The sequence below is a fragment of the Electrophorus electricus genome, chromosome 4 (genome assembly GCF_041902795.1).
Source record: "Electrophorus electricus isolate QZ-2024a chromosome 4, ASM4190279v1, whole genome shotgun sequence".
Taxonomy (NCBI): Eukaryota; Metazoa; Chordata; class Actinopteri; order Gymnotiformes; family Gymnotidae; genus Electrophorus; species Electrophorus electricus.
In genome coordinates, this window is record NC_137500.1 from 17,780,001 (window position 1) to 17,803,527 (window position 23,527).

Here is a 23,527-nt window from a genome sequence, read left to right on the forward strand (position 1 = left end):
GTACCAACCTTACATAATTTAGGTGACGTTTTTATCCAAAGTGACTTACAATTATGACTGAATACAACTTTAACAATTGAGGCTTAGGCGCCTTGCTCAGGGGCCCAACAGTGGAAATTTGGCAGTGGTGGGGATTGGACTGGCAACCCTCCAATTACAAGTCAAGTACATAAACCACTGAGCTACCCCTGCCCCCAGTTATGCCAAGATTTTCCATTTTTGCACTGTATCATGGTAGTGTATTTTTTCTTTTCTTTTTTTTTTGCTGGATGGCAGTCAATCAGTAGCCTTTGGAGCATTTAATCAAATCATTATTCTGAAATCAGTCTTATGGCAAGATCTCAGAGAGGATTTTCAAAAACAGACATTAAAAAAGCAATCAAGCATGGAACAAAGTGTCTGAAATAGCTGGTGCTCCTGCTGGGTTTTAACATTTGCTTTATATTTGTCTAGTTAGGCTATGTACTTGACATTGTAAAAGGAACAAGTGTGGCTGGATAGGTAACAATGTTAATTGGCAGAACAAAGTTTTTTGGGTCAGTACTTTACTGGGATACAGGATTTGCCTATACCTCATCACATATTTGACGTGGACAGATAAACTTGTTTGTGTTTTTATTTACAACTACAATGTGGTCAGCAGCCAGCAAAATAGACATCTCTGCAATGTAAGTTTACAATAAAAGGTTACACTGATTAATGTAGGAGCATATTGCTTTTGACATGGCATGGAGCTGGTATCTGCCCCACCTGCCCTTGGCCAACAGGTAACTGCTACTGGACAGAAATAAGAACTGCAGACAGACAGTGGAAGAAATCTCAACTAGACCACTTATACCAATCTATCCTTTCCAAGTTCTCATCTGCAAAATCATACTACTCTACAGATAAAATAGAATAATCAGCATCTAGTTCATCCAAGCTCTTTATTACAGCTCTTTATTAACCATTTTTCCCCCTCACATCTTCCCCCACCCACTCCTCTTTTATCTTGGAGAATTTTGTCACCTTCTTTGAGAAGGTTGCAGGAATCCATCAGTCTTTTTTCGTCTGTTTGACTCTTTCCACCAGTATACACACCCCTGCATCTAACTCTCTTGCTTGCTTTTTTTTCCTCCCCTCTCCACAGATAATATCCTTCAACTCCTGACTAACTGACTGCTGGATCCATTTCCTTCCTTCCAGAACAGTCAAACTGTGATCTGTCTTGATTCTACCGGATCTTTATGCAGCCTTTGATTCAATAAAACACAATATCCTCCTCTCCGTTCTGTCCAACCTTGGAACTGCTGGTTCAGCATGGAACTGGTTCAAGTGATGGGTCCTCTTCTCAGTTTATACTCTCTTGGTGATGTAATATCTTCTTATGGTTTCTTTTACCATTGCTATGCTGATAATACAGTAATTCTTTCCTTCCCACCTTCATTCAGGTTTCCATTCAGTATGCCTGGCTGATATCATTTAATGGCTCAACACTAATGCTCAACTTCTTCAACCTGTCATAGTGCAGCAGGCACCCAGCCAGAAGGACACACCCACTAATTCACACACACATGCAGTAGTGACATTCTTGTTCCCAATCCCATTTATTAATCACTTATGCGCCCTTTCCTATGAAGTCCCTCAGAATATGGCAGCACCTGCGTTGACTGCAGCTGCATTGGCTTATGATAAAAACCTGTTAAAGACCAGTATAGTCAGGAGAAATTGATCTATGATCATCAAACCATGCTGATATTACAGACAGACACCAAATCAAGAACCATCAAATCAAGACAACGTGGATACTTTGAAAAACCTTGGGCTGCTCTGTGCACCAGGAGATGCTAGCATAACACGCTTACCTGTACCTATACTATGGATACAGAGATGCAGGCACTGTATTCGGAAAGAGAAGCGTGGTACGCGCAGAGCGCTAAACCATGCAGGCTAACGCTGCCACTGGTTTGCTTACAAGCATACACTCACTGAAAAATAAGATGGACTATTTCAGGTTGGAGTTAACAAAATGGGAGGTGAGAAACTGCTGTGCTCTAGTCCTTACTGAGAGCTGGCTGAATGAGTCTGTCAAAGGGGATGGTATTAGCATGGAAGTATTAGCATCTAAGAAAATGTGCCAATCACACCTGTAGACGACCTGATGCTGCCATGTCAGAAACAGCCCTTCAAACCTAGTCCCACTAGAGTAACTGAGCCTCCACATCTATAATGATGTGACTACTTGGACTAAAATAGTATAATAAAGCATGGTTACTAGCTGGGCCGCCCAGTGGAGGATGGGTTCCCCTTTGAGTCTTAGTCATCCCAAGGCGTCTTCCTTAATCTCCCCCATGGAGTTTTTCCTTGCTACTGTCATCTTAGGCTTGCTCATTAGGGATCTGGACCCATACATTTGTAAACCTGCTTTGTGCTGTGTGTTGTAAAAAGCACTATATAAATAAATTTGACTTTGACTTCTTCAGTCTCTTGCCATCTCAAGCTTGACTACTGCAACTTGCTACTTGCTGGTCTTCCTCTACGGGCTTCTATAATTGATCCAGAATGCAGCAGGCCAGCTGGTCTTTAAGCGTCTCAAGTTCGCTCATGTTACCCCACTGTTACTTTTGCTTCACTGGTTTCCTGTAGCTGCTCAAATCAGAGTGAAAAGCCTGACGCTCACCTACATGATGACAATAGTCAAAGGCTGATACGCAGTATCTTAGTTTAATGCTATTTTACACTCTAACCTATTTGAAATTGCTACGATACATTGTCTGAGTAGATGACAAAGCACTTTTGTAAGACGCTCTGGATGACAGATACTGCTAAATGCCATTACTGTAAATGTAACCAGAATTTTTTAAAATAAAAAAACAGGCATTTTCTAACAGTGTTCTAATAATACATATAATTAAAAAGCAAGAAAGAAAAAAAAACAATATTAATATGCAAAAAAATATATTTAACAATCAATACATATGAATAAAATCCATTGTATATTACACAAAATCAGTCAATTTAAAAACCAATGTATGTTCCATTAAGTGCACTGGTTTCTCAATAAACCAAGAAATACAAAGTATAAATGAATTACATTCTGAATGGTACTCTATAATATAAGCTGATGGAGATAACTTTGAGTGTGGATTTTCATGAGTCACCGTGACTAAATATTACTTTTTTCAAGCTTGCTTACTGTGACCTACAGACACACACATTTACAAGTATGCACACACAGCTCCACACACATACACACCTTCAATTTGAATTCCAGCTGAGCACTATACCCAGTCTTTTCACAGGTGATGGTGACTTGTCCTGCAAGCTCTAGGGTCATTGTGCCATACAGGATACCTGAGAGAGACAAATACACAGTGAGTGAGCATGTGTGTGAGTATATGGTTCAGTGTGTGTGTGTGTGTGTGTGTGTGTGTTTGTGTGTGAGCAAACTGACCCTTGCAGTGTGCATAGGGCATGTTCATGACATAATCTTCTCCACGATTCAGAAAGGTCAGTCTTGCTTCACCATCCAAAATGGCTGATAGTGAATTTCCTGAATAATAAACAAAATGAAACTGACAGAACATGGATGTCCTGCAATAAGACAGTGAAACAGGGGCAACTCCTCTTTGTCCATGCCTGTGTGCATGTGTGTGTTTTTGTGTGTGATAGAGAGTGAGTAAGAGAAAGATAGAGGTCGGATTTCTTACCGTAGAACTTTGATTTGGCCAGGATGCTGCCACTAAGACAAAAGCCATCCTTCCTGTTGCTGACATAGAAGGCAGAGACTGGAGGATGATGAGATACCTGGAGCAAAAGAACTAAATATTACAATATTACAATATTCGGTAAACAATATTACCAAAATGAACTCCTCAGAGACAGTATGTTATGTATAGGGTACCTGCTTTCCACTGTGTGTGTGTGTGTGTGTGTGGGTGTGTGTGTACATTTTCCTGCTCTGCTACATTTAGCTGTTCTGCTGTGTGTAAGCGTGTGTGTGTGTGTGTGTGTGTGTGTGTGTGTGTGTGTGTGTGTGTACCTGCTCTGCTATGTAAAATGTTTTGCTATTGGTCTTGGGATGAATCCACAAGCAGCGAAACGTTTCACCAATTATGGGGTTGTACGGTTTCTTCAAACCCTGCCAGTCACACACCCACACACACCCACCCACACCCACACACACACCCACACCCACACACACACACAAACACACACACACACCATAAGTCACATGCAGCAAACATTTTGGTGTTTTCTACCCTACACTAAAGCTTTTTACCTTTGGCTTTTTGTAGAATCCAGAGATGTACCATTTTACCACTTTCTTCATGCGGTTATATGCATTTTCTTCCACTGCAGCTCTGAGAAAAGCGCAAAGCACTCCATGAAGCCATCTAAACAAAAACTCCTACCAAACCCCTCCACAACCATTTAACCCCTGTTGAAGTCTGAATTTTCTTGTATTTATGTACATGTTTATATATAGTTAATATAATATATAGTTAATAGTTTATTATTATTAGATACACCTATCTAATAGTGTATTGCATCACTTTTGGCCTTCAAAGTTTTATGGACATGCATTCTACAAGATAATGAACATGTTGTGTAGGAAGGTTGCACTGTGGCATCAAGGGCCCTAAAACATGTTTCAGGGTAACATTCCTCACACCATCACACTACCAACCAAAATGGCTATATGGAATCATTTTGCTTGCTTGATCCTTCCATCAGTATGATGCACCTGGATTTGTCTGGATTCATGCTGTAACCTAGGATCACGTGAGTAGTAGTTGTTGCACAGTTAGACAATATATTTGTGTGTGTGTGTCCTTGCACAGTAACTCACTCTGACAGGAAATCGGCATGGTAATAGTAGTCAGACAGCTTGTCAAGAAAGGATCTTGGCTCCAAGATGAAAGTAGGCAGCACTACTTTAGACAGATCCATACCCGGCCGTACCTGCTTCAACAGTGTCCAAATCAGAGACTTATTCTCCTCTGACACTGTCTCTGTCTGAGATGCCTCACCAGCCTGACAGAAAGGAGCAAAAGAGAGGAAGATGGGTACACACCCACCAAATCAACAAACAGATTCATCCACAGGTTCACATGTGACTCATATTCTTACTTATTTCACTTTCCCACTTTAAAAAGATCCAACCCATCATCTACACACAACTCAGAAACAAAAAAACACATATACCAACACAGCCCTGCCGCCCTTACCCACCTCCCCCAGCTCCTCATGGCTTTGCTCAAGGTAAATTGTTTCCTGTAGGGCCTCGGTGTTGTCCATGTCAGCATACGAGTCATCTTGTCGTTCACTGGTGTCACTGTCACTCTCCTCGCTCTTCTCCCACTCCTCCACCTCCTGCTCATTCTCTCGGTCAGATTTATCTGAGTACAGGTCCAAATCTTTAAAGTGTTCACTGTCGTTGAACCTAAGGGATTACATAATTCTGTTATAGAAAGCATTAGTAACCATTATATTCAACAATCCTCTTCTTCCTAAGATAACTGTGCTAGTTAGATTGACTCATCTTCTTTTTAAGTAGTCTAATTGAACTTATGTCTATGTGCTTTAGAACGTACAAACCTATTTTTACTGTTTAAAATATTTCTTAAGGCCAAATGTCATTCCAAAGAGAACATTAATTAAACATCTAATAACATATCTGTCTTTGGTTAATGGTTTGTAAAGACACTGTATACAAGAATAAGTGAGTGAATGCTTACTGGAAGCCATGCAAGTTGTGTGCCCGGAGAAGACTGTACAGTTGGATGTGCGTGTTTTCAGCAGAGGCTCCTGCTTCCTCTTTGCCTTCCCGCATCATTGTCCTCTTCAGTAGACTGGAACACTTCAGAGCCAGCTCTAGAGCATCCATCCAGCAGCGACCTTAAGACAAAAACATACACAAACACACATGTCTGATTGTGTATGTCTGTATTGTACCATATGCACAACTTGTGTCAGCTATCTTTAGCATGGCTGATAGGTATATATGTGTGAAGGGGAGAGAGAGTAACCATCGGACTCTGAGGCAGCACGGATGATGAGATGACTGCTGGGCAATGGCTGTATGATCGAGCCAACAGCCTCTCCTTTAGGGCCCTGAGTCACACACACACACACACACACACACACACACACACACAAATGCATTAAAGTACCGAACTATTAATAAAACCACAATAAACAGGATTAGAACCAGTACTAATCATCTTAATGGGTTTGCCACGACAATGGTTAGGCAGTGATTAGCCAAACTAGGGAAATGCCTTTAGCTACAATATTGGTTTAGACTGTAAATTTGACTGCAAGCTGCTACAGGACCCTGAATACTAATTGTATATTGAATTAAAATTATACTGGTTGTTCAAATTTAAATTGAATTGTACAGTAATTTGTACAAGTGTTATCACAAATCAGCTTTAAAGAAATCAACTTCAGAGAGATTCCAGGTCCACGCCCCTAATGAGCAAGCCAAAGATAACAGTGGCAAGGAAAACTCTCGAAGATCTAGAGAAAGAAACCTTGAGAGGAACCAAGGTTCAGAAGGGGAACCCATCCACCTCTGGTTGACACCGGATGGCAAACATGGTTGTTCCTGGCTGCAGTGCTGAAGAAGGCACTGGCGTCTCCCCAGTACCAATAGTATGTGTGAAGAGTTTGAAATGGGTTCTGCTTGTACCTTCACAGCCCATATGGACTGTTCAAGAGGGTGGAAGAGCTTGAAGCAGAAGCCATCTTTCTTGGAGGGTCTCTCGATGAGCTCACAGGCACTGAGCAGCACAGTGCCCACCCACTGCCCATTCTTATGGGTCTTATAGATCAGCAGCACACCTGGCTTCAACACACACCACAATTTTGTCCAGCTCTTCAGGGTCCCGCGGATCTGATATGGAGAGAGACCAAACCAGACACAGAGAGAGAGAATTGTTAAGAGAGATAACTGCTTCCTTAAAATGGGGAGAGGAAGAGAGAGAATATTTGTCATGACAAAAATAAGTAAATAATCTCAGCATATGAATAGCTCTAACCCAAGGCTATAAAACATGAGACACAACTTTCACTTATAAAGCACACCTGTGTTCTACTTCAAAGAAAGCAAGTTATGTTTTGATTAGTGTTTCCATTTTGGTTTTTTTTTAAACTACTAAAACAAATGAAACTACAAAAATATGTATGCAAAAAGCCACTTATTAGGTATAGGGATAACAGCAATAGATACTGTACCAACATTGCCATTGAGGCAAAAATTGGAGCAATGAGCTACTCACGATGCCACAGGTATGCCTAAAGATTTTAATCCACCCCACCCGTCTTCCCCCACCTTAAGCCAGTCAGCCATGACAATGACAGATGGGTCTGTGATGGTGCTAAGCAGCTCTTTAGTTGCTCGCTTCTTCTCTTCTCTGTAATTCTTCTTCTGGACCTGCTCAAAAAAAACAAAGACAAGTGAACACACATACATCAATCAATGAATTACAACAGATGTTCTCTATCTATGATCTTAAGGAACGCTGTTGTCTAATAGCGTTGCTCTTTTTTAAGAATAACAAACCTTTAGTATTGTTAGTATTGCAGTCTAGTTTTTAGAAACATCATAGTACATCAGCACTTTATACTATGTACTACGATTTTTTTTTATGGGCAGCCTTAAAGGGAAATAAGTTTAATATTGAAATATCAGAGTAAGTCATAGTTACATTAACTTCATTTCTTATTTAAGTCTTACTTGAAAGACTGCTACCAATTTTTCATGTAAAGAGGGAGGGTCAAAATGTGTACTTTCCTGTGTACTTGCCAGGAAAGAAAGTCATGGCAATTTGCTGTTGTCTTTAATCTAAAACATATTTATATAGTGCTATATAATAAACCCAAAGTCATTTACAATAATTATAACAATCATGGAACGCAAGACATTGACAAAAAAAGCAGTCATATTTCACATCACATAAGAAGTCATGCAGATACACAGAGAAACGCTTATTTATTGCAAATCTACATTTATTCTTTGGTCGCATTCAACAGAACATAAAATTGAAAAAATTATCAATATTTGATTTTGTGATCATAACCTGTAACCACCATGATAGAAACAGTTTCAACAAGAGAAGGAAGCATGTGAGGATTGGATTTAAAAGAGGATTGTTTTTATCCTAAAACTAAAAAAAGTTGCTATGGAGATGTTTTTTCCCCCCCTCGACTAGTGCAAATTATCTAACAAAATCTAGCACCAGGTCTTCACTTTTTTCCTCAGTCAGCTGTAGTAACTGTGTTTGCCTGGCTGACAAAATTGCCAAGCTAAATATCTGTTCTACACCACAATTAATATTTACTTGATTCCATGTTGACTTTGGCAAATTTACACTTACAGCATTTAGCTGGCACTTTTATGCAAAGCAACTTACAATTATAACTAAGTACAATTTGAGCAATTGAGGGTTAAGGGCCTTGCTCAGAGGCACAACAGTGGCAACTTGGCAATGGTGCAGCTTGAACCAGCAACCTTCTGATTACAAGGGAAGTACCTTAACCACTGAGCTACCACTGCCCACAACGCCAATTTCACTGAAGACCATGATTCATGCTACAGACCCCTGTTACTGCAATAGACATCACAGCGCATCAAACTCAACCTGCTGCAGTTTCTCAGTCTATGGATACATGGCACCAAATGAGTGCATGGCCAAAGTTGGTTTTCTGTTCTTCACCATATCAACCCATTTCCTAGATGGAGGCAGTTTACTTCATGTACCAGAAGATTATCCACCATCTGTGTCCCTTCCTGTCTCACATATACAGGTAGTATAAGGATCACCTAGAGTGCCTAGATCACCATGCCAGCCTTGGGGGCATAATTACATCAGTGTCCTTCCCCACTTAGAACCCCCCACCCACAACGTTACAACATAGGGGTTTGGTTCTGCGACCACCGGAATGGTATGCCTCACTGCAGACTCCCCCACCAACTACACTGATTGCAGGAGATTCAACTGTTAGGAAAATATTAGATAATGATCAGCTCTAATCCACTTTGCAGGACCTAGTCAATGATATCTTAATCCTGCTTCCCAGTCTCTTAGACAAATACTCTTCAGTAAAGAACATGCTTATTCCTGTTGGATGCAATATTAGAAATCGGAGGTCAGAGCTCTTGATGCAAGACTTCCTGCATCTTTTGCCTAGCTAGTTCTAGGGTTCTGAGGGGTCATTTGTTTTTCTCTGTATTTGACAATATGCTTTTGCAGTTGCGGGGGCGAGACTGTGCCGACCAATGAAGATTAGGGCTGCCTCCTCTGTTGCTGTTTTTAAATCTAGTCTTATTTGTTTTGTTTTTTTTTATCTTGTTTACCTAAAAATGTTTCATTGTCTTGTGTTTGTGAAATGCTTATTAAATATACATCCTGTCTTTACAGCACTTTCGTCAACTTTTATTGTTTTAAATATGCTTTATAAATAAAAATTTATTTACTTACTAAAAAGAAAAAAGAAAGAAAAGGTAGAATAACAACCAGAAAAACTCCAAGAAACTACAAACATAGATCAAACACAATATGCTTAGGCTGATGATAAAGTTCGGTGGGTGCAAAATCAAGAGGTTTCAAGTAATGTAGCTGAAATCAGATACATTACATATTGTGTAAGGCAGGTTTTGAAGATTAGAGAATTTAGTCCCCCAGTGCTATGAAGTTTAGAAGGACAAACATACCAAGATCAGTACAAAGAACAAGAACAAGATAACAGTGATATCCACAACCGAGCTGTCCCAGTTGTAGCTCATGGTTTCAGCATACTCAACTGGTTGAGAATGGATATCAAAAAATGGATCAAAAGAAGGACACTTCACACAATGGGAGGGATAAATCACCCAAAGGCTGATATGGAAAATGTTTACATCAAGAGATGAGTTGGTGGTAGCAGACTAGTTAGAGTCCTGTGCTGAACTCAGCCATTCTTGGCCTAAGTGAGAATATCTAGCTAGACAAAGACAAGTTCAGTTCATGTGGTTAGTGAGAGATCACAATGCAAACAATGCAAAGTACTCTCTCCAGATGGAAGCCAGGAAGATCAAGAAGTAATTGAAGCCAGAGACAGACCATTGCTCAGAACATGAAGAACCCACTCAAGACCATGAAGCATGAAAAGGTAGAGCTGCTGAAGAGCAAACCACTGAATGGACAATTCTTCCGGAAGTTCAACAAAGAAGGAATTGACAAAAAAGCATCCGTGGCATGGCCATGAAGATCCTGTCTCAAAGCAGCCTCATAGTTGCTGAACATGCTAAGCACTCAACACAAGGTACCAATAGATGTACATCCAGAAGCAGCCAGGTGACACAAAGTGCAGGGGCAGTGATAGCTCAGTGATTAAGATACTTGCCAGTTCAAGCCCCACCACTGCCAAGTTGCCACAAAGTTGTCTTAGTTTGGCTGTGAACCATGGCATGGTTATTGTTGTATGTGCAGTAACTCTTGCTTGGCACACACATCTTCACAAAAGCTGTTGGAAGATGTCACAATGTCAATCAGTTTGTCCTGGTTGCAAGTTGTAGCTTCAAAAACACTACAATTGTTACATTCAAAACAGCAGTCTTAAAGTTCCTCATATGGACTGCTGCTCCATTTCATCACTGTTTTGATGACAGGCTTTGTGGATTTCAGTTTTTGCCTGTAGATTGGAATAAGATGCATCGAGGAATAATCAGAGTGACTTGAAGCATCCCGGGGAACAGATCAATATGCATCTTTAAGAATTGTGTAGCAGTGGTCTACTGTATGGAACAATTAATATGCTGTCTATTTTGGCAGTTTGGCAGTTAAAGACACCAAGGACTATGAAAACTGAGTCCGCATGTTATTGTTCCAAGATGGTCAGGTTTGCAGTGCAAGCATGCTTCATGCTTGCCAGATGAAGGTTGTAAAAACCAACCAGGATGAAGAACAAATAATAACTAAATAATGAAATTAAAAAAATATATTACAGCAGTTCATAATTTCCACTCCCCTTTGTGTGTCTCTTCCATCTCTCACAGAAATGGTATGTGAAAAGCCCCTGAGTTGATGATTGATACAGCCATGTCAGATGATGCTCATATCAGAGAAGCACAGTAAGCACAATGATCTGGAGGTCAATGTCAGTGGGATGTGGCACGCCAAGTCAAAAGTACTGCCAGTTGTCGTGGGAGCATTAGGCTCCTAGGCTCCCAGCCATCAGCTAGCTAGGGCTCTGAAAACATTCTTAGCAGGGTGTGAGGGTGAAATGCTGTGATCTCTTGCTGAGATCAAGGTTCACCAGAAACTGGTTAAATGGAATAACAACAACAACAACAACAACAACAACAACAATAATAATATACACAAACTTGCACAGTGCATATGACAGTAATGCGTGTACATACACAACCACAACTCCTATGACTCCAGAAACCTTACCTTGAGAGACTCTTTCTTGGTGAGTTTGTTGCCTGTAGTTACTACTTCCTTGTCTGATCCATTATAGAGTTTGGACTCTGACTGTGAATCAGACACATCTTGTGTAAAACTGTGTGCACAACATGACCAATCATCAGAGTGAAGCATGAAATGACAGTAGATGATGAAGGGTGACAATGTGTGTTTTTATGACTACTTAGATTACAGGGCTGAACATTTATCTCTCTTGGCAACAGGAAACTATAATATTTGACAATCTGGTTGATGGAACTCCACAGAGATGTATATGCGCTAGGGTCAAATAACTTTGCTTTACCGATTGTTCTCCACTAGAGGCAGCAGAGAGCCATTGCCAATAGGTGGAGAATGGCAGCATTAGAGGGGATTTCAACATCAACATTGTTGATGCATTAACTGTGTTAACATCTCTGACAGTTCACACATATTTCATCCTAGTTGTTTGGTCAATGACACTTTTCCTGTTTGAACTGTGGCAAGTGTTAGAATGAGACTGTGTGTGTGCGCGCGTGTATATGTACACCATACCCTGCTTTTAGATATGGAGTGAGCTGAGTCCTCTTTGAGAGGTAAGATTTCTTCCTTTCGTTCAAGAGCTGTGGAAATTAAGTAAATAATGATTTAAAATATTTACAGCCTTATTTCAATCGAGTTGGCAAATTGGCATGGATGAAAACCCACTGATCTTTAAATATCTGATTTCAGATCAGTGTAAAAAGAGAATTAAGCCCCACTTGGTCAGCTGTTTACTTGTAGGCACAAGCTTTTTCTTATAGCTCTGCTGCAGTAAACAAAAAGTAAATTAAAAAGTTAAAGGTACTTGACTCTTAACCAGAAGATTGCCAGTTCAGGCCCCACCACTGCCAAGTTGTTACTGTTGGACCCCTGAGCAAGGCCCTTATCCCCAATTGCTCAAATTGTACTCACTCATAATTGGATTTTTAGTTTGAAAAAAAAAAAATCACCAAACTGAAACATCAAACTGCACTGAGCCTGCATGCTGAATATATATATATATATATATATATATATATATATATATATATATATATATATATATATATATATATATATATATTCTTTTACAACAGTCAGTCTGGCAGTGAATTAGTGTCGTTGTTTAAAAGGCCTCCTGATATAAAAATGTCCTGCCTTGTAGCTTTTATGTCTCCTTTACTTTTTTCAGAATTCCAAACTCAGAACTCATGTGAGCATAAATACATATATTATGACCAGAAGCACATGTAGATAAAACTCCACCATGCACACACACACACACACACACACACACACACACACACACACACACACACACACACACACACACACACACACACAGGAGGCACCCCCTCCTGCACCCCCTCAACCTACTGAACAACCAAGAGTAATTATAAAAATAATAACCTTTTTTTAGTAATGAGAACAGTCCTCTGCACAATCTGTGTGTGTTTGTAAATAGAAGTCCATACTCTAAAAGCAGCCTTATGCCTGAGCATGTATATGAATGAGTGCTGTTCTGAAAGATCTCTTAAAAATGCTAATGCTTAAGAAACAGTCCATTATTCTGATATTGATTTTAGCATAACACAATCATTAGCATTTGAAGACCTATTCCACCACAGCATAAATCTCCATTAAAAACAAGCAATAACTTGCCTTTTCCTCTGGTGCTGAGAAGAATGATCCACAATAATGTATAACAGTAATATTGTATGTATAGTGTATTAATAACAACAATAATCTCTCTAAATCAAACAAAAGTGATAGATAAGCAGTGTTTTGTTCAGGAGCACTTTTGTCAATGCAAGTGAGTAAGAGTACTCCCTCAAATTAATTTTAAGTTTCGCAAAAGTCAGAAACAGATTGGGGATATTAGTGAGGATGCTGTAGTGAAACAGTATTAAGAGCAATAGAAACAGCACAGCATAGAGCATGCCACAGTCCTGCATGAGATTCTGAATTAGGGGTCTCTGTCTTTCTGCTGCATAATGTGGGGGAATAAAATCACACATTCAAACAAGCTGCGACTTAGCAAGGATAAAATAGTACTGATCATAGTTCCTAATATCCACTCACTCACAGATCATTCACCCAAATTCAGACTTATGCAAGTATCAATTTTATTCCCTGCTTTTTTGCCCAGAACCCTACTGAGGCCATCATTTAAGGCATAACAGTAACTTCAAAAATATCTTAAATCTGTAATCTGAATGAATTATTAATGAAACATTTGTCATCTGTTAAAAGGAAGTTAATGGCTACCAGTATAAGAACTATATATTGTATTGATATATATAGACTGTAGTTATGCTATTGGAGACTTTGGAATGCTTGAACCCATGTAGGGCAGTGGTTAAGGTACTTGACTTAAAATGACATTGTAATTGCTGGTGTGGTCTGTTTTGATCTAGCCCCTAATAGACTTCATGCTTTGGTTCAGATGCATTTGTTGTACTTGACTTGTACTGGTTGCTGGTTCAAATCCCACCCCTGCCAAGTAATCCTCAAATGGTACTACATAATTGTAAATTGCTTTGGATAAAAGTATCAGATAAATGTATGTATTAAGATATAATTCAGGGTAATGAGTACTCAAGGACAGAAGAAAAAAATTATTCTGCAGGCAGACTTACAGGTCGACATGGTTACATGCGTGATTGAAATGGAAATATCTCTTGTACTGTGTACAAGCAACTATGCAGGTTAAGCTACTGTAACCAAGAACAAATTCCTTGTATGTGTGATCCTGACTCAGATTCAGTGCAGTTGAGCTAACGTTATCTTGATTCCAATGCTAAGGCTACTGAATAACATTTTATTTGGATGTTGATTTAAATATCTTTGCGAAGTGCTGAGGCACTCATAGTTGGTTTGGTGTTTCTTCTGATATTGGTCTGTGCCTGTGCACTCACAGCTACATGTTCTCATAAGAGGTTTACTGCATATTTAGTGACTCTCATTAGTGGTTTACTTACTCTTTGGGAGGGGCTATGAAGGTGGGGCTAGAGCAGAGTGCAGAGGGAGTGTGAGGAGCCTGGTTGTAATATCATTCAATTTTTCAAGCTAAATCTACGCTATTCTCCATCCTACATCCTAAGTACAGTTTAACTTTTGCTTTTTTTTTTAAGGCTCTCACACATGCATTAATATTAGCCCTAGCTCTTTATGCCACATTAAAACAACTTTTGTTCATGTACCCTTTAGGATTATAATTTATTCATCTACATAGAAACTTGCAAAGTTTGTACCCAGTGAGCATTGATAGACCAGAAATGTTCAAGGTTATTCATTATGGAAGCAGCCTGGCCTAAATTAAATTGGCCCATAAAATGACATTGTAATTGCTGGTCTGGTCTGTTTTGATCTGGCCCCTAATAGACTTCATGCTTTGGTTCAGATGTATTTGTTGTAGCTGACCTTGAGTTGACCCCTAAATAAAATTGGTGTGTATTTACAACAGTCAGAACTGACTCGGGCTGGTTCCCAAAAAGCACCATAACAAAAAGATGATTAAATGTAAGCACAGGTGGGTAGAATAGTCAAGAACTGTAAACACATTGCTTTAAAATATACTTACTGAAAGTAGAAGCAAAAGAAGTCATTTAAATGATTACTTAATAAAAGCAAGAAAGAATCTTGTAAAAAGACTATAAGTAGAGAGGTACTCCATTAGTAGTCTCACATTGCCAGACTCTAGGAAGAGTCTGGAGCGTTTTGCCATTTAAAAATGAAATAGATGAACCTTATAGTTGTTTTAGACTGAATACGATTTACAACTTTTCTATCATGCATGGTTTTATGTGACAGAGAAATTAAATCAACAAAAGTATATTTTACATATTCATAAATGAGGCTAATAATTAAAATATGTACAAACTTACAAGTGTATGATTTTTACCTATAAAGTGAATATCCCACTTTAGAGTTATAGTCTGCCAATATAGAGAGGCTCCACTTTTCGTACAATACATAATATAATGCTGGAATCATTATATTTGGGATTGATCAGGCAAAAACATACATATATTTTTTTTTGCATGGGTCAAAAATATTTTAACAAGTATTATCAAAAATAGTGCAACACTGCTTGTGGCCTCTGTTTGACAGCAGTGCTATGCACCTGGCATTTGTTTACGTTCCTAAGCTTTGCATGCATCTTTGTTTTGATTTGTTGCCATGCCTTATTCACCACACCATTTGGGAGTGTGCTTTGGTTTGTCTCATTGGATTATCATCTGGTTGGTTAAGGTAGGCTCTGAGTTCACTTACTTTTGACTTAGATTCTGTAAAATTCAAGGCTTGTTGTCTAAACCTAGTTGTTAGTTGCTTGTTAGCTGTAATTACTCACTACCAGTGTAGTTTCACCCTAACCTTAGGTGTAAATTGAGGGTCAGGCTCAGCACTTATTGAACAGAGTTAAATTAGGATGACTCACAGACACATATGTCTGTAGCAGTAATCAACATCTGGAGAAGGTTTGGTGGTGCTCTCAATTCATCTACAGCCAACCTACCGGACTTCACAAACTCAGCTTCAGCTCATGTTCTCATATTATCTCAATCCTTTATCTCATACATCCACAAATCAAGCATCTGAAATGTGTTTCACAATTTCTGTCCACATATCCCACAGATCTCCTCGATGCTATCATAGATGTTGCAATCTCAGCAACCTCACTGACTCACAATGCTTGGCACCATCAAATATTGTGGTGGCAGGAGAGCTCTGGAACTGCCAATCTGCTGTCCAGAAGGCTGACTTCATCTCAGCATTAGCATCCCTCCACTTCCTACACTTCCTGGCTCTAACAAAAACATGGATCACCCCTGAGAACCCGGCGACTCCAGCTGCCCTATCCTCTGCCTTTTCATTTACCCATTCTCCAAGGCATCTCGGCAGGGGTAGTGACACAGGTTTACTAATGTCTAGAGAGTGGCGTTTCACTCCACTTTCCTTCTCTACTCTTTCCATCTCCTCTTTTGAATTTTATGCCATTACAGTGTCTTTCCCCACCAACTTTCGGACCATCATTTTCTATCCTTCTCTCTCTTCCTTCCTTCTCTTTCCATCCAGTCCTCTTCAACATGTTCCTCCTACTTCTGTCCCAATCTGCACTCCATAACTCCCTCTTCCCTTACTTCTACTATTTTGTCCACCGTTCCTCACCCTGATTCTCTATCTTCTCTCTCTTTGGATGCAGTTGCAAATTCTTTCATTTCTATACTCTCCTCATCATTGAATCTTCTGTGCTCTCTCCTCTAGACCTGCTAAATGCTCCCCATCAGCCCCCTGTCTAACAGAAACACTTCCCTTCCACAGGAGAGAACTAAAGACTGCAGAGAGGTGGTGGCGGAAATCTCACATAGATTCAGACCTCAGCTCATACAAGTCTCTCCTTTCCAAGTTCTCACTGGAAGCAACATCTGCAGTCATCCGACTACAGAGAGAAATTTGAATCATCAGCATCTGATCCACACAAACTCCATCATTTTTTCTTCTCTCCTTAATCCCCCCCCCCCCTTCCTCATCTCTTACTCCGGAGGATTTTATCACCTTCTTTGAGGAGAAGGTTGCAGCAATCCGCCAGTCCTTTTCCTCTGTTCCCACTCCTCCAACCAATGTGCATTCCCCAACATCCAATGCTCTGACTTCTTTTTCTCCTCTCTCCTCAGATGAAATTCAACTCCTGACTTCCAGCAATCCGACTACATGTCCGCTGGATCCAATTCCTACCGCTCTGTTCCAGACCATCGCAAGAGATCTGCTTCCTTTCATTGGTCATCATCAACTCCTTATCTTCTGGATACGTGTCTACTGCATTCCAATCCTCAAGAATGCCACACTTGACAGCTCCAGCGTTACCAACTACAGACCAGTATCACTTCTCTCTTTCCTCTCAAAAGCCCTTGAATGAGCAATTTATAATCAATTGTCTCTTTTTCTCACCCAGAACCAGCTGCATGATCCCAATCAGTCTGCTACAAACCGGCACATTCTACAGAAACAGTCACTGCTACGAGGGATGCGAAACTTCATGCTGCTAAAGCTGCCATACTGTCATCTGCTTTGATTCTTCTAGACCTTTCAGCAGCCTTTGAAACAGTGAACCACAACATTCTTCTCTCTGTTCTCTCCAGGCTTGGTGTGACTGGCTCTGCTTGGAGATGGTTTCAGTCCTATCTGGAGGGCTGGTTCTATCAGGTGACATGGAGAGGATATACATCCAAACTGTGTAGACTCTCTACTGGTGCTCAACAAGGCTCAGTATTAGGCCCCCTTCTCTTCTCTTAGTATACTCGTTATCTTGGTGATGTAATATCTTCTCATGGTTTCTCCTATCACTGCTAAACTGATGACACTCAAATATTTCTTTCTTTTCCACCCTCTGTCATGCAGGTCTCCAGTAGTATCTCAGCATGCTTGACTGACATCGCATCACGGATGACAGCCCACCACTTGAAGCTCAACCCTAGTAATACCGAGCTTCTGTTCACCAGGTACTCCCAACCCTTACCATGACCTCACTGTTTCCTTTGAGAACTCCCTGATATCACCATCCGAAGCTGCCCGTAGCCTGGGCGTAACTTTGGACAACCAGTTGTCCTTCTCAATGCATGTTTCAAATCTAACCTGGTCTTGCAGATTTCTCCTTTGCAACATACAAAAAATTCGGCCCTTTCTCTCGCATGAAGCTTCCCAGGTGCTTGTGCAGTCTCTTGTGATCTCAAAGCTAGACTACTGCAACTCGCTACTTGCTGGTCTTCTTCTAAGAGCCATCAAACCCCTACAACTTGTTCAGAATGCAGCAGCATGACTAGTCTTCAATCTTCCAAAGTTCTCACGTTACTTCACTGCTGCACTCCCTTCATCGGCTCCCTGTAGCTGCATGAATCAGATTTAAAACCTTGATGCTTGCCTACAAAGCCAAAAATGGACCAGCCCCTTTATACATGAGGTCAATGGTCAAAGCCCAATCCGTACCTCGAGTACTTCAAACCTCAAGTACGGCTCGGCTTGAAATACCTTGCTTCAGGTCTCATGGACATCAAGCATTGAGACTATTTTCTGTCCTGGCTCCAAGATGGTGGAATGAACTCCCACTTGATGTCTGGACAGCAGAGTCCCTTGCAGTCTTCAAACGCAGACTGAAGGCCCATCTATTTGCAGAATATTTAAAGGACAATTGACACTGCTCCTATATTGACTGACTAAATTATTAGTTATTGTAGGGTATTGTTTAACAAACTCTAGAACTTATTGTTTATAGCACTTATTGTTTAAGATTGACCTTATGCATTTTGTACTTCTAGGTATCAGCATTCATCCCTGTATTCTAGGTCATTGGTATGTCTGATTCTAACCTACTGTACTGTACTAGGATATATTCTTTGAGTAAATGACAAAGCACTTTTGTAAGTCGCTCTGAATAAGAGAGTCTGCTAAATGCCGTAAATGTAAATGTTATGGCATTATTTATCCTTTTTAAGTCCTTTTTGTTTTCATGACTGTCAGTTATTGTGAATGTTACATTGACTTCTTTTGTTATTTTTAGTGCACTTTTATGTTCAGTTTTTATTCATTTCATTAATTCTCTTTGGTTGGAGACTCACTTTTATCTCCTCCCTTCTTCCTACACATTCTTTGCCTGTAACTCATGGAACTGCAAAATCACAGCCTGATTTTATAGTACATAGAAAAACCAATTCAATATGTCCAAAATATAATTTCTCTTCAAATTATTTGTAAAATTGTAATAAAACTTCAACTGCTGCCAACTTCAACTAATGTATCATCTCCTCATTTAAGGTACTTTTAACTGATTTAACACCACATAAATAATGTTTGAAGGTACCTGATGTGGTTATGACAACTCTGACATGAATATTGTTTAAACCTGTTTCAATTTTTGCCTTGGATTACTCTTCAAGTTAATGTGGTGAGCAGACACACATTTTTATTATGCATCATAGTGCAGTGCTCCCTTTTTTTTTGCCATGCAAGAAATCCTGCCTGTTTCTGTTTATGTCTGTCTGCTTACTATTATCCAGTTGGCTAACTTACTCAAGCAAAGCAATGCCACTCAGTAACCCTGAGACACTTGGTAGTCCAGGTTGTGGTGACACTTGGAGTTGAACAAAATCTATGTGCAATATGTGCGTAGAATCACAATAATTTTTGTAAATGTAACATGGATGAATTTGAGTAAAAGTACCTTTTTGACCTCGGAAATGTGATCAAGAGTTTAACTGTTAGATTGTCTTATAGTTGATTTTTTGATCTGCTCAAAAAAGTTACTAAATGTTTTATAGTAAAGGTAGTGTTTATAGTAAAGGTAGCATGTTACTACCCACGTCTGCATTTGGCCACTTGACTTATTTGCCCATGACGTAAAAAAAATTATACATGCTTCATGACATCTTTTCAGGCAACTAATGTACAACACTGCAGATAGTAGAACATATGCAGATACATTTGCTCTGTCTTCAGAAAAGGGACCAAAGGAAGAAATCAAATGCACAGTTCTACTTTTTGATTAAAATTGTATATATTTGTAATATATATATATTTTTTAAATGCTGCTGATCATAAACAGTTATTTAGTGTTTTGTGTGTATACGATTGTGCACGTTTTTTTTTTTTTTCATAGTGATGTTGCTTTTTCCCCCAAACACTGGTGTCTGTACAACTCACAGCGACAAATGCATGACAACACAACACCCACATCGATACACACAACTATGCTGTTCTTATTGGATAGCAGCCAGGGAGGGGATTGGTAATAAGCGGAGAGGAACACTGTCCATTTGCATTGCCGTCTGCTGATTACACTTAATGCTGTAAATCCTGTACCTTTCCACCATCTCTTTCTCTCCCTTGCTCTCTGTTCTTCCTTCTGAGCTTAACTATTAAGCTCAGGTTGTAATGTAGAGTAGTACCACTATGATGGTGGACCCGCAGTCACTGCTATGGGTAGTATGATAGAAAATGTTTGCATCTGGTTCCAGCTTTCACTAGACTGTCTAAACAAATCTGTCATATCTTCACACATGTGCACTATCCAAAAAATATAAATTTAAAATAAAGAAGCAGCCACAACGAATTTTGCAAATAAAAAAACTCATAGAAAGTAAATTCTGGTAGGAGGCATGGGCCAGAGAGAAGAACCTAAATCCCCTTCAGCAACTCAGTCCACAGAGGCATTACTGTAGGCAAAATTGCTGCCACGGATATCTGGATGAGAGCCTGAGCCCTATTAGTATTAGAGAGAAAAAAAATGCAGATTTAATTATTTCAGACTTTATGTTATGTAAACACAGACCAAAAAAGTTGGTCTGTGTGCTGATGTGAATGTGAGCATGTGAGTGTCTGTGAGTTTGTGTGGCAACAAAGACAAAGACACAGTATCCACACTATCCACACTATCAGGATACACATACTGGATTTAAAAGGTCCTGTCTGACAAAGCCATGCGTTGTAGTGCTTTAGTAAAAGAGTAGAGCCACAGTACATGCAAACACAGCTCAGCTGGTATCCTAGGAGACAATGTCCAAAGCTGAATGCTGATTGGCTATTTGTGTTGACAACTGAAGGATCATACATCATCAGTACATAAACCTACACTCTCAGGCTTATGCAGATACACACTTACACTTGAGGTGCTTGGGTTGGGCTGATGTATGGCCCTGCTTTCTTTTGCTCTGTGCTGCACCCTACTGATACAACAAACATCATGATACAACAAACAAGGGAAGTGTTTCTGTTAGATGAACAGGAACAAGTCAACGTTGCTTCACAATATACCAGAGTAAATAAACAATTGGGCTCCAGGTGTCCTGAAACTCTCTCAATATCCAGGAACTAATTGCTTTGTCAGGCCAAAATGATTCATCTGATATCCCAATTATAAAGAGTTGCATAAGATGTGTTTCACTTGGTTCATGCCAGAAAATGTACCCTTGCAGTTAGCTGTAGATGGCATCAATTTTCACCAGCAACAAGATATCAAGATAGGTCCTCTGGATGTAGAGAAGATAAAGTAATGAAGCTTGATGATCATGTGTTCTGAAAGCCACATTTTTAGATCTGTCCATTGTTGTGGAATTTTCTATTTCTCTTTCTCTGTTAGCAACCTGGCAACATTTGTAACAAGATAATACACCTATTCATTCCCATAATTTACCAGCTTTTCTCTGGCCCAGCCTGATAACAGGCTAGCTAGAAAACAGCTTTCCTTATAACTTAATATGAAAGGAACAGCTAATACATTATCAAACATGCATGAACATTTTGTTATTAGGTACTACCTGTACCAAACAAAATTAAGTAATTCTTAAATGTCATTCAAGGACATGATGCTAAAATCTAAACAGATTTTCTCTACCAGCAGTCTAAAATTGTTTATCATCACTCAATCCTTAAATAGTTTAGACAAAAGAGCATTTATAGTAGACAGCTAAAAACAATCCACACATCATCCAGAACTGCATACATATGCCTGACTGACATCACAAAAGTCAATGAAAAGAGAAGCTCTTTCCAACTTCCCAAAAAGGTTTTTAACCCAGGACAGGTGCGACACCCACGATACACAATAACTCTTACCATGGCTGCAGCTGATCCTGGGGCTAAGTGAGGGGTTTATTAGGAGGTCTCTTGCGGGAGTGTGAAATCCTGATTCCTTTCCACGCTGAGTGATTCTCCCAGGTGTCAGAAGTGCAGCATCATCACCAGGCATTAGGGCAGCTACAGCAACAATGAAGAGAAAACATGAGTTTAGTTTTTCATTCAAGTAAGTATAGGCACATTTTCTGACCAAAAAATAAAACATTTACACCAGGCCCCAATGACATAAAAATCAACTATTCTGACACCAAATTTAAAGAGCTAAAAAAAAAAAATCCAAAAGCCCAATAACCAGCAATAAAAACATGAAATAATTTTATATGGTCAAAAATGAAATCCAACACATGTAGGTAACTAGACCTCAGCTAATAGGTTTACCAATTTCAAATAACTGTCAAAATTGTAAAACTTTAACAGGGAAAACAAAGTTTATGATATATAAATAGAAAAATGACATGCAAATAACATTATATTGTAAACTTAAATCTTTACCTTAAAATATGGTATAAAATGCCCTTGATGAACAGCATGTGATCATGTGACGGTCAATTAATGCCTTCACCTATTTTTGTTATATTAAGAGCAGCATCTGACAGTATATTTGTTGCTGACAGTATATTTATTTTCTAAAATTATATTTAAAGAGACATTAATGGTGATTTCCACCTGTGGAACCTTCTGATTCAGTCTATTGTAAATCGGTCTAACCATAGATCAGTGAGACCCTACTTTACATACATGTACACTAATTTCTGAGCCATTAGCTGACAAACACATGTAGGATTGGATAACTTTTATTTAGTATATTTTATTATTTAATAAATAATAAATACACTTAATTGTGTTATTAATTATATGTGTTATTGTGCTATTCATTTGCACAGCGAAGACTTCATTATGTCATACAACATGACATTTGCAAACAAATTCTCACAGTGGTTAGAGCATGCCTTTGCTTATTGCAAGTTCTAATTCCTGAAGTTGTGAGAATATTTGCGGTACATCGATATGGGCAAGTACCATTAATTGTGTAAAGCTCAAGTTTTCATATCCCTGGACCACTTTTTTGAGTATACATATTTGCAGCTTGGGTTGCACAATGCTCCTGCTACATTTCAAATATTGTTGAATTGTGTGGTGGCTGTTGTCAGAAAATGTGCAGCATTTTTTATTCAGCTACTTGGGCTACTCAAGTGAAATCACTTTTAGAGGTTTTACTTTCTTGCAGGTAGCTTAGCACATTCTGAACTTGCCCAAGTGAGATATTTGCTTAACAGTATTAACTAATTTCAGTGGAGAGGTTGGTCAGGGAGTGAATGTTAGTATTTCCACTATTGGTAACATCCCTGTGCCTACAACCTGGTGTTAGTATCTATGTTATTTAGTAAATAAAGGTTAATACAGAGACTTTTGTGGAAAAAAAAAAGTGAACAATTTTTTTAAATGTCCATTAAAAACACTTT

At 39.3% G+C, this 23,527-nt stretch overlaps 1 protein-coding gene and 1 long non-coding RNA gene across 12 annotated transcripts in view; one reads left to right on the top strand and one right to left on the bottom strand.

Moving 5' to 3' along the window:
- Positions 1-23,527, bottom strand: part of osbpl8 (oxysterol binding protein-like 8) — a 63,288-nt gene that overhangs the window by 12,978 nt on the left and 26,783 nt on the right. For 9 of the 10 annotated variants that reach the window (XR_014123260.1, XM_081712767.1, XM_081712766.1 and 6 more), the window contains 14 exons: positions 22,044-22,184; positions 11,970-12,037; positions 11,424-11,504; positions 7,319-7,420; positions 6,677-6,880; positions 6,012-6,096; positions 5,721-5,880; positions 5,215-5,425; positions 4,832-5,016; positions 4,262-4,343; positions 4,022-4,120; positions 3,690-3,786; positions 3,434-3,532; positions 3,236-3,333 (listed from right to left, as the gene is read on the bottom strand). Coding sequence is in view for 9 of the 10 variants with exons in the window: in XM_081712767.1 (XP_081568893.1) it covers positions 3,236-3,333; positions 3,434-3,532; positions 3,690-3,786; positions 4,022-4,120; positions 4,262-4,343; positions 4,832-5,016; positions 5,215-5,425; positions 5,721-5,880; positions 6,012-6,096; positions 6,677-6,880; positions 7,319-7,420; positions 11,424-11,504; positions 11,970-12,037; positions 22,044-22,184 (1,712 nt within the window). In the remaining variant the exon portion in view is untranslated. The remainder of the gene's footprint in view (positions 1-3,235; positions 3,334-3,433; positions 3,533-3,689; positions 3,787-4,021; positions 4,121-4,261; positions 4,344-4,831; positions 5,017-5,214; positions 5,426-5,720; positions 5,881-6,011; positions 6,097-6,676; positions 6,881-7,318; positions 7,421-11,423; positions 11,505-11,969; positions 12,038-22,043; positions 22,185-23,527) is intronic. The other variant, XM_081712773.1, reaches the window with a different exon arrangement.
- On the top strand, positions 14,520-19,222 carry LOC145657519 (uncharacterized). Of its 2 annotated transcripts, XR_014123262.1 has the most exons (3): positions 14,520-15,689; positions 17,114-17,642; positions 17,838-19,222. It is a non-coding gene; the product is annotated as an uncharacterized LOC145657519 (long non-coding RNA). The 2 variants fall into 2 exon arrangements; XR_014123261.1 differs by lacking the exon at positions 14,520-15,689 and having other exon boundaries at positions 16,767-17,642.